A 9,621-nucleotide genomic window follows, 5' to 3' on the forward strand; every position below is an offset into this window, starting at 1 on the left:
CGGAAAGGTAGAAGAAGATATCGTGGCTAAGTAGAACTTTTGCACAGTACATAGCATGCACCTCATCATTTCACGCGCACATGTTCTGTCCGAAAGCCTGCCATTATGCCACGTGAATTGGGGTCTCCATGTCATTCTTGTCCTCCCTGCCAAGTATCACCAGTGCACAGCGTCGCAGTGCCACTACTCTTGTCATGGTGACGCATCTAATACTGCGTCACACACGGGAAATCTAAGGCCGACAACAGCATTAAAGAAAAGAGAACGGTCAAATAATGGGAAAGAAGCCGCGCGTAAATGCGAAGGCAACCCACTCAAGATGCGCTGTCTTCTTCACCTCCTGAAGCTGTTATTGAGGACCGTCTCCAGCTGCGACAAAATGCCGGTTTGATCGACGAGAAAAGGCTCAGCGGTACCGTCCGCGTTGATGTAATATTTTTGCCCAACGTTGTGGCGCCGATCACTCTGCCATCGAATATCTACCATGGCGTTACAAACGACTTGCGAGCGCAGGTTTGACAGGCGGAATAGTGTGAAAGACCCAGAGGGGTCGGGGAACACTTTGCGAATGTACACAAACTTCGTGTCCCGCGGCACATGGGACATGCTACGGTGATGAATATAGGCAGCATGCACCGCCGCTGGAGTAAGACCCTCGGATTTCAAGCGACTAAACTCATCTACAAATCCTGTGATGCAGCGTAGCACACCGCCTAGGTACCGTTGCGCCTCAGTCAGGCTAAGAATACGCGCCTCCTCGTCGTAGAACGTTTGCACGTGTGGGTGGGGTTGACTGCGGTTCGTGCTCTCATTGTTCATGCACGGTACGTAGAGGACCAGTTTCGCGTACACATCTAACACAGCAGTGCCGACGCCCGCCTCGGTGGGGAACATGGCCCCGTAGCGACCAGGTTGCAGTGAGTAGTACATGACGACAGTGTCCTCGTTTGTGAAGGAGTAGAAACGCACCCAGCCACCACTAAGAAAGTCGTCCAAGAATTGCCGGCGACTGTGCTCCTCGCGCGGCAACGCCAAAAAGGCACCGTTGGGTCGGCTTAGCGCATGGCTGCGTGTCGAAGCAGCCCCGTAGCCAAGAGCAGCGTTCGCAGCTCCTGCTCGGTCTGCCGGCTCGGTTGCGGAAGCGCTGTACGTGGCTGCCATCGTGTTCGCCATGGAGTAGCTCGACTGCCGGATGGAGGTAAAGTTCTTAGGAGGAATGGCAGCGGGGATCTGGAAGGCGCTGAGGTGGGTCTTCAAAGTTGCTGCTGGAGACGGCGCGGCTGGGCCGCGGCGCGGTAGTGGCGGGCCACCCTGGGCGGTATGCCCACTAACGGAGGGGGCGCGTGGTTGTTGTCCTTTCCCGCGCGGCACCTGAGGCGGCAGGACAGCATGCTTCGCCACGTGCTCCTCCACGGCGACTCGGTTCACCGCACCGGATGGCGATGGTGCATGCACGGGCTGCTGCCACTCCTCGCGACGCCGCTTGTGGAGGCTCTGAGGCGCATTCTCTAGACGTGATGAGGAGGCGCTGCGTGGTACGCGCGGTTGACGCTGCAGCTCGTGCGGCCGATTCGCGACCTCTGCACGAATCGTGATTACCTCTGCCCGTGTCATCTCCACGCTCTCTGCGCGGCGACGAGCCGCGATGCCGATAATCTCGCCGTTGCTATTGTACTGCGGCGGCGTAGCCGGTCCGTACAAGAGGGGGTCACGGCGCATTGCCTGCTTCTGTTGTTCCACCTCCTCCATGATATCGCGCAGCTCGGCGGAGCTGCGTGGCTGCACTGGTGCGCGCGACCCCTTGCTTGGTACCTGCACTTGCGGCGGCAAGTCTAGCGAAAGGCTGCCGCTGGACATGGTGGATGGCCGGCCGCGCCGATTACCCGCGAGCTTTCGTTGCTGCGAGAGTTCGCGGCCAGTGGCGGACGCGCATGCACTCACATCGGGAAAGTCCGCCTCGCGGTGCTCGGCCACCATTGCGTCAAAGTCCACCACACTGTGCACATTCGGGTCCCCAATGCTGATGCGGCCACCGGTGGATGTGCGGTTGTACGTGCGGCGTCCCGAGCGGCAGCGGCTGGCGTGTAGCTTCGACTCGCTCTGGGAGGCTTCAGGCAGCTGCACCTCCAGTAAGCTCGGTCTCTTCGGCTCGTCCCAGAGCATGGTGTTCATGCGCGACGATCGTCGCGGTGAGGGACTTTCGCTCGGTCCGCGACAGCGCAAGGAATGCCCCTGCAGCTTTGCGGTCGAAGTGAAGCGCTTCGCGCATGTCACGCAGACAAAGCTGACGTCTTTAAACTTGCCGGAGTATGCGCACTTCATGCACACATCGTAGTCACACTTGTAGCATCGGAAGGCTGGCGACTCGCCGGTGATCTTGAGAATGCCACGATCGCACACATTGCAGTCGAAACCATTGTAGCCGTGCGGCATCGACGTCAACTTTGTCATCAGATGCCCGTTCATACACTTGAACTCGCGCTCGATTTCGTCCGTCATGTCGCGTGGAAGCGAGACTACGGCACGGAGGTTCCAACGAGTGGCGGTGTCGCGTCCGGGGTACACCACTGCGTACTGGACCGGGCTAGAACGCACGATTCTGCCCCGCTCCTCCTCGGTCAAGCTGACGCTGCGACGCACTGATCGAGATGCACGAGGGGTGGTTGTCTCGCAATCGGCAACCTCTGACACCAACGAGACGCTGCCACCCCTGTCACGAGTAGACTGGCGAGTCAGAAACTGATTGCGCAGCTTCCCTCGCTGCACCACCTCAGACTGGAGGATGTCAGCCCTGGTGTCCACTTCCGCCCGCGCCAGAGTAAGAAGACTCCAGAGGACATTGTAGGTTTCATAGTACTCAAGCTCCACCTGAGCACGACCGCGTTGCTCAGTGGCTTCGACACGCTCTAGTCCTTCGCGTAGCACCGCCTCTGTCGTGCGCTTCGGGCGGAATTGTAGATTCTCGGCAAGGTTGTTCAGAGGCAGTGCACCTGACGGCGAAGGCTCCAGCAAGTTGAGCTTCTGTAGCAGAGAAAGTGGACAGGAGAGGGGCCGGCGGTTCCACACAGAGTCCTCGAGCACCTCCATTAGCGTGGCGCGCCTCGATGCCTCGCGGTGCAACACGCGTTCCACAAGCCTGCAGAGCTGTGGATCACCTTTCCACTCTCTTGGCCAACTCCACGCAGCGCCCGCTACAGCATTAAAGAGGGCAAGTGACTTGTGTCCCTTGTTCAGCTGGTGCATACCTTTTTGCTCCATCGCCTCGAGATATGGATTCATGCGTGTCAAGAGCACATAGAGGACCACACCGATACTCCACGTGTCCACCTCCTTGCCGTAGCTCAGTGACGGGGCGTCCGAGTTCTGGGTCATTCGCTTGTAAACCTCAACTGCCATTTCAGGCGCCATGTACATTGCCGTCCCCGCAACCGTCTTGCGGGGATGCGCCTCTGATATGCGGCTGGAAAGACCAAAATCTGTAATCTTTAAATTACCCTCAGTGTCAAACAAAAGATTCTGTGGCTTCAGGTCGCGGTGAATGCAGCCTTTGGAATGAATGTAGGAGATGGTGCTGATCAGGGCCCACCCAATCCACAAAATCTCCGGCACATCAAGACTCCTGCTGGCTATGATATCGTGGAGTGACTTGCCTGCGCAGCGCTCCATTACCACGTAGGCGCGATCTTCATCCTTACCAGCAGCGTAAAATTTGACAATGTTGGGGTGGCGCGAGAAATGACTCATGAGCGTCACTTCCTCCTTTAGTCGCTTCCAGTCATTTTCGCTCATGCGCTTTGATGACACCTTGAGCGCGTAAGCATCACCGCTGTTGGAAACGGCATCGAACACCTTTCCAAAACCACCCTTTCCGAGAAGCCCAGTGGTAACTAGTCTAAGGTCCTCCTCCTCGAAGTAGACCGTCATGTGCTCTAGTGGGTGATCATCGTCCTCTGTTTGGTCAACGACACACTTTTGGATGTGTGGCGTCTTCACAGTGCTTCCAAGTCGAGAGATGGCAGGGGTCTGTGACAAGTCACGCGGCATAGAAATCGCCCCACTCCTTGGTGGAGTTCGCGAGAAAGAGCCGCGAAAGTGCGACATTAAAGGACTATTTTCCGAGTTTCTACTATGTTGATACACCAGTATCTAACAGAAGACACGGTCGAGGCTCGTGGTAGTAAGGGGGTGCGTCTCGAAAAGAAATAAAATATATACTCTATAAAAGCAATAATGACAGGCTATGCTGATGGGTGAACTTCAGCCTCTTTGCTCGTCCCCATGTGTTTCACGTTATCACCTCCACGCGCCGCGGCTACGTGTAACTCGCGGGAGTCGAGACAGCTCGACGTTTCGCTATGCTCAAGAAGACTTTCTTAAGAAGGTATGAGTATCAGCATTGGCAAAGGAAAAGGAGCGATTGAAACAATGACCACTTGTTTAGATAGCAGCATGGAAAACATGATAATGAATGCATGTTAAAGGGAAGTGCGCGTAACAAGCATGAAGTATGCTTAGTAGAAACGTGCATGAGCTCCAAGGTGCCATTCAAACGTCCTTTGAGGAGCCTCATCTTGTCATCAAAATGTCGACCTTATTCCCACAAAAGATGAACAAAGTATGTTTGTTTGTTTTCCTTTATTTGATGTAGTGAAAGCAATTTAACATAACGCATGTAGATGCAGTGCGGTAGGGAAACATTTAGAGGAGGTGAGAAATACAGCATTGGCAAAGAAACTTTGACAGCTATGCAGCGGGGAAAAAGTATGCTCCGTAGTAATAAAGAATAGTGAGGGCCGAATATCAGACACAACAGCGTCCACAGTTTTGCTAGAGCTGCCTCACTGTGATTTGCATTACGGAGTCCGATATTTACTTGGCCTTTCTGCTTGCCCCCTTGGAGAACAATATGAACCTGACGATAATGGGGACGGTTGCTCCATATGAAAAAGCTGCTCACTCGGTGCTGCTCTTTCCAGACTCTATGCAGAGCTCGGCACTGGTTTCACCTCAGATGTCACCTCTGAAGTCTTTGGAGGTGACATGTCAAAACCAGTTTGGGGGGCGATCGGTATGGAGGTGGTCTTCACCCCGGTATGGATGCAAGCAATGCCACCAGTCAAATTCTCATAGCGGACATACCCAAAGCCAGCGTCACGTATCGCCTGCGCAAACGTCTCCTGGTCCGGGAAAGCTCGAATACTATCGACCAAATAGCGGTAACTCTCTTCATCCGCCAACATGCGCCCCGCCTGCGGCATAAAGCCATAAGACCACAAATCGTAAGGAATGCTCAAAAGCGGACAAGTCACCTTACTGAACTCCAGTATGTTTAGCGCACCACCTACCTTGAGAACACGAAAAGCCTCGCGCAGCGCCTTTGGTCTGTCGCTGAAGTTTCGGATGCCAAAGGATACTGTGCAGCTGTCAAATGCCTCATCCTCGAACGGAAGCTCCTCGCCACTTGCGCAGACCCAGTCAATGTCCATGTAGCCCTCACGCTCCGCACGCTTCTCACCCTCCTTCAGCATCATTGCGTTAATGTCGCACACAACCACTTTCGTGCCATCGAGAGCCTTTGGCACCAGCCCGAACGACTTCTCCCGGGCACAGATAGCGTCAGTGATCCTAAAGGCAATGTCCCCCGTACCGCCCGCAATATCCAGGAACTTGCCGCCTGGCAGTGGGCAAACACAATCCTCAACAAAGTGCTTCTTCCACATGCGGTGAATGCCTAAAGAGAGAATATCGTTCATCATGTCGTACTTGGGCGCGACAGAGTCAAAGACTTTCTTCACGTAGGCATCACCAAGGCCCATGTTGCGGCCAAGCCTTGTGTAGCGCAGCATTATTTTTTACCGAAAAATGACCTTGGGCCTATATAGTCCTTTAACGTTTCTGACTGTTACTTATGTGAGATGAACAGTTTTCTCTGGAGGGTTTTGAGAAATATGAAGTAAAAAATGAGAATGAGAGCACCCACAAGTGAAGTAAAGCTTGAATGTATCCTGTACATAAGGCTAGAAATGATCACCTATTCCACAAAAAAAAAAAATGTCTTGCATTTCTATCACTTCTCTCCGTGTCAAAGGCAAAGGATTTCCTGATTCCTAGCAGTGCTTCTTTTCTATTGCTGTATGTGCGCGCACATCTGCACACACAAAACAAGGTCCAAGATAAACATCGAAAAACAGTATTTCTGTGGTAGCGTCAGAAAACCGTGAAAACACAGCCATATGATAGGATGCGTTTTTTGTCGTCTTCAGAATCATATCTTATTAGTGTATTTTTTTTTTTTCATAGTTATAAGATAGAGTCACAGAGCACATGCAAATCGCCGTCATCACCCCCGATGCAAACAGTGCTATGCTTGTTGGACGCAGAAACACTGCATATTTGATATGACCAATCAGAAAATGGGCAAGAGAGGAGAAGAGACACGGGTGCAGTGCTCTTTTGCAAATCAGAGGGAAGCAGCGCGCAGTCGTCATCGCTTTCATACTCGGAAAAATGCGATCTGGTTCCCATAAAGTCATTCACTAACGCTGATTGGACATTCTTCTGCGTGCTTGTGCCGCATTTCGCGAAACCAACAGCAGAATGGTCTTCAGTAGCATGAATACCACAACCAATATCGTAAAATAAAAGCCTATTTGATGAAATGTGAGGGTAAATGAGAAGGTTGAACAGCGGCATAACAGAGATTTTTGGCGGCGACAGGGTTGCTGACAGTTGAGTGCGTTGCGAATCACTGGTACTCACCCGCGTCACTTCTTCAAAAGAAGACGCACCAATTGACAAACGAACAATGTCACCCGAATCGGTGTTGAGCCACACCGTCGGCACACCGCACCTACACGACGATGATGGATCCGTTGCATGTAGTGCTTGAATCTCTCCACCAAGGGAACTTACTGCAACAGGCTCGTTGCGCTTTCGCAAGTCCCAAAGGACAATCATTCCATCTTTGGTTCCGGTCAGCAACTGGACACAATTACTACGATCAGCGACTTCAACTGCAGTGATTGCTGTTCCTTGCGCAACTCGTCGTGTGCCTGGGTTGCACACACTCAAAATAGCAGGCGGAGGAGGTGTCTCAGTGCAAAGTACCGGGCTTGCAGTCCGCACATCAATGAGTGCAGAGCAGCCGTTAGACAGAGCAGCAACCGCAACAGTGTCCGATACCGTCACCACGGCGGTGGTTGCCGAGATATCACCCACGGGCCGAGAGCAACTGTCAAATCTTAAAGAGCGAAGGTTGTACGTACGGAGCGGCAACCCCGTTGCTTCGTCCAAGTCCTCTAGGTCAAAAATATCGAGCTGTGGGGTACCACTGTAGCCACAAATGGTGTGTAACGTACTTCCAAGAAACTGCGTGACTAAGAGACCAAAACTGATTCTATTTTCTCCCCCTAATCGTGCTTGCACAATGGCCGATTTGAGCTCTAATACTGGCTTCGATGTTTCGGAGAGCCCATTGCCAAATGTGAGCCAGGACGACGTACTAAAAAGCTGAAACCCGGAGCGTTTGGAGGCAATGAGGTATTCATCTCTGGGGTCCCACGTAGTGCTCGAGATACAATTTCTAAACGTGTCCAATGGCGAAAGAAGCAGCTCTCCATCTTCATTGCTGCGTGCAGGGTGCACGCTTGACACAACGGTGACAATCACTGGCGGTTTGTCAACTGCAAACCTGCACCGGGGGTGCTGGAGGCGACCATATTTGGAATGAGCGAAAAACCCACTGCAGAGGGCTGGGCAGAGATGGCGAAGCTCCAAAGAAAGTGCTTTTGCTTCTCGCGGCAGGAGGGGATATGAGTCAGTGTACTCTCCATCACGCCGCCGTTTCAATGTGCGTTCTGCGGCATCTTTTTTTGGCAGCGCTGCTGTCCCCCGGGTGGCTTCCATGTTGGAGAGTGGGGTTCTCTGCGCGCGCTCCTCTCAGAGAAAGTGGCGAAAAAGCACCGGGGATAGAAGTGGGGGGAAAGTGGTTTCGGCTTGGTGTGGGAAGCGGCTTGCTGGGCGCGTGTTTGTCGCCGTTTTTTTTTTTTTGCGTGGCGCCGGCCTTGCGTCGCCAAGCGAGGCTCGCCCGCCGCCTGCGCGCGTCGGTGGCCCGCCAGGTTTGGCGGCGGGGGGGGGGGGGGGCTGGGCCGGGCGGAGGGCGGGCCTGGCGCTTGGCGCCGGCGGAAAGACCCGCAGCCCCCGATGCGGCGCGGCACGGCCAAACGCCGAAAGCCCGCCCGCCCCGCGCGGCAGCGCCAGTGTTTGCGCCAACGCCATCCCCCACCGTAGCGGAGCCCGTGCGGAGCGCCAATGACGAGGAGGGGCTGGCCCGCAGCACCAGCCACACCAGGCCCACCAGCCAACCAGGCCCCCGCCCCACCGCTTTGTCGATGGACATGCGTTGCTGCTGCAGGGCAACGCAGCCGGTCCTGACCCGAAGCCTCTCTGCCCCACGTCGTCCGCCCACAGCGAGAAAGCCAGCTCCGAAAAACGGGAGGGTCGCTGCATGCATGCCGCCTGCCGGGGGTGGGGCGTTGAAGTGCACGCAGCCGCTGCACATGAGGTGTGTGCAGTGCTCCGAAGGGGCCAATGCCGGCACAGCAAAGTGCTATGAGCTGAGCCCAAAAAAAAAGGAGGACGCGAGGCTAGAGAGTGACTTTCTGGCTGGCTGTAAAGGAATGATGCAGTGCTCTCACGAGGCTGAAAAGCGCATGTTGCTTGTGCGAGCCCCAAAGCAGACCCGCACACATGTACGCACGCACCGATTTCTCATGCGCCATAAAGAGGGAGCAAGCGAGCTGCGGACTCCGACCAACTTGTTCATCGGATCTGGAGCAAAAGGTACCATCACAGGAGACAAACAGGGGCGCGTCTCCGCCTTTGGAAATCGACCTACACGCTTCTCGGCAAACCCACTTCTACTCGGTGCCGTCATCGAGGGGGGTTGTGACAGTGAAGTAAAGGCAGGGCGCAAGGAGGGTGACACAAGCGACTGGGTGTGATGTTTTGTACACATGGAGAAATCTAAACTACACGTGGCCCACCTTCATCTCACTTCGGAGTATCTTGTATGCTTGGCTTCGCCACAGCATCACAAGACGCAGAGAAACACAAAGGCTGCACACACATCTACTCACGCACTCACCACCGATGAGATGAAGCCACAGGTCTTGTGCTTGAACCGCTGTTAGTTGCCAGTGCTGACAGCTAGAGTCGCAGCGCGATTCGTTAGCCAGCATAGAAAACAAAAAAACTAGTCAGGCAGGGTGATGCGGGTAAAACGCCAACAAGAAAGGTGACGGTGCGAGCACGGTAAGAACGAGTACCATTCAAACGTGTCCATTTGCTGCCGTGCAAGACGAGCTCCAACCCCCCTCTACGCCGCTCCCTCTCCCTCCCAGCAGGCCCGTCGCGTGGTGTGCCGCAGCGGTAGGGCAGGCGCTGCGGCTATGCGCCGGCTCGGCGGTCTCAGCACCGCCCCACCGCCGCCGCCATCGTGCCGGTTGCCAGGTCGTGTATCCCCCCTTCGGGCCAACACGCAGGCTCTCCATGGTAGTAGGCAGTGAGGGGCCGGGGTGGGATGCCTTCAAATCACGCTGGCACTTGACCCATGCACGGGGG

The 9,621-nt window shown here is 54.7% G+C and overlaps 3 protein-coding genes across 3 annotated transcripts; all 3 read right to left on the reverse strand.

Moving 5' to 3' along the window:
* Positions 1-333: 333 nt before the first annotated feature.
* On the reverse strand, positions 334-4,101 carry LBRM_35_5600 (putative protein kinase; the record flags this gene model as incomplete). The annotated part of the gene is made up of 1 exon (XM_001569124.2): positions 334-4,101. The coding sequence occupies one exon, from the start codon at positions 4,099-4,101 to the stop codon at positions 334-336; it is 3,768 nt and encodes a 1,255-aa protein (XP_001569174.1).
* Positions 4,102-4,979: 878 nt separating this feature from the next.
* On the reverse strand, positions 4,980-5,846 carry LBRM_35_5610 (putative ubiquinone biosynthesis methyltransferase; the record flags this gene model as incomplete). Its single annotated transcript, XM_001569125.1, has 1 exon — positions 4,980-5,846. The coding sequence occupies one exon, from the start codon at positions 5,844-5,846 to the stop codon at positions 4,980-4,982; it is 867 nt and encodes a 288-aa protein (XP_001569175.1).
* A 454-nt stretch (positions 5,847-6,300) lies between these two features.
* On the reverse strand, positions 6,301-7,905 carry LBRM_35_5620 (conserved hypothetical protein; the record flags this gene model as incomplete). The annotated part of the gene is made up of 1 exon (XM_001569126.1): positions 6,301-7,905. The coding sequence occupies one exon, from the start codon at positions 7,903-7,905 to the stop codon at positions 6,301-6,303; it is 1,605 nt and encodes a 534-aa protein (XP_001569176.1).
* Between the last annotated feature and the right edge of the window lie 1,716 nt (positions 7,906-9,621).

The sequence above is a fragment of the Leishmania braziliensis genome, chromosome 36, assembly GCF_000002845.2.
Source record: "Leishmania braziliensis MHOM/BR/75/M2904 complete genome, chromosome 36".
NCBI lineage: Eukaryota > Euglenozoa > Kinetoplastea > Trypanosomatida > Trypanosomatidae > Leishmania > Leishmania braziliensis.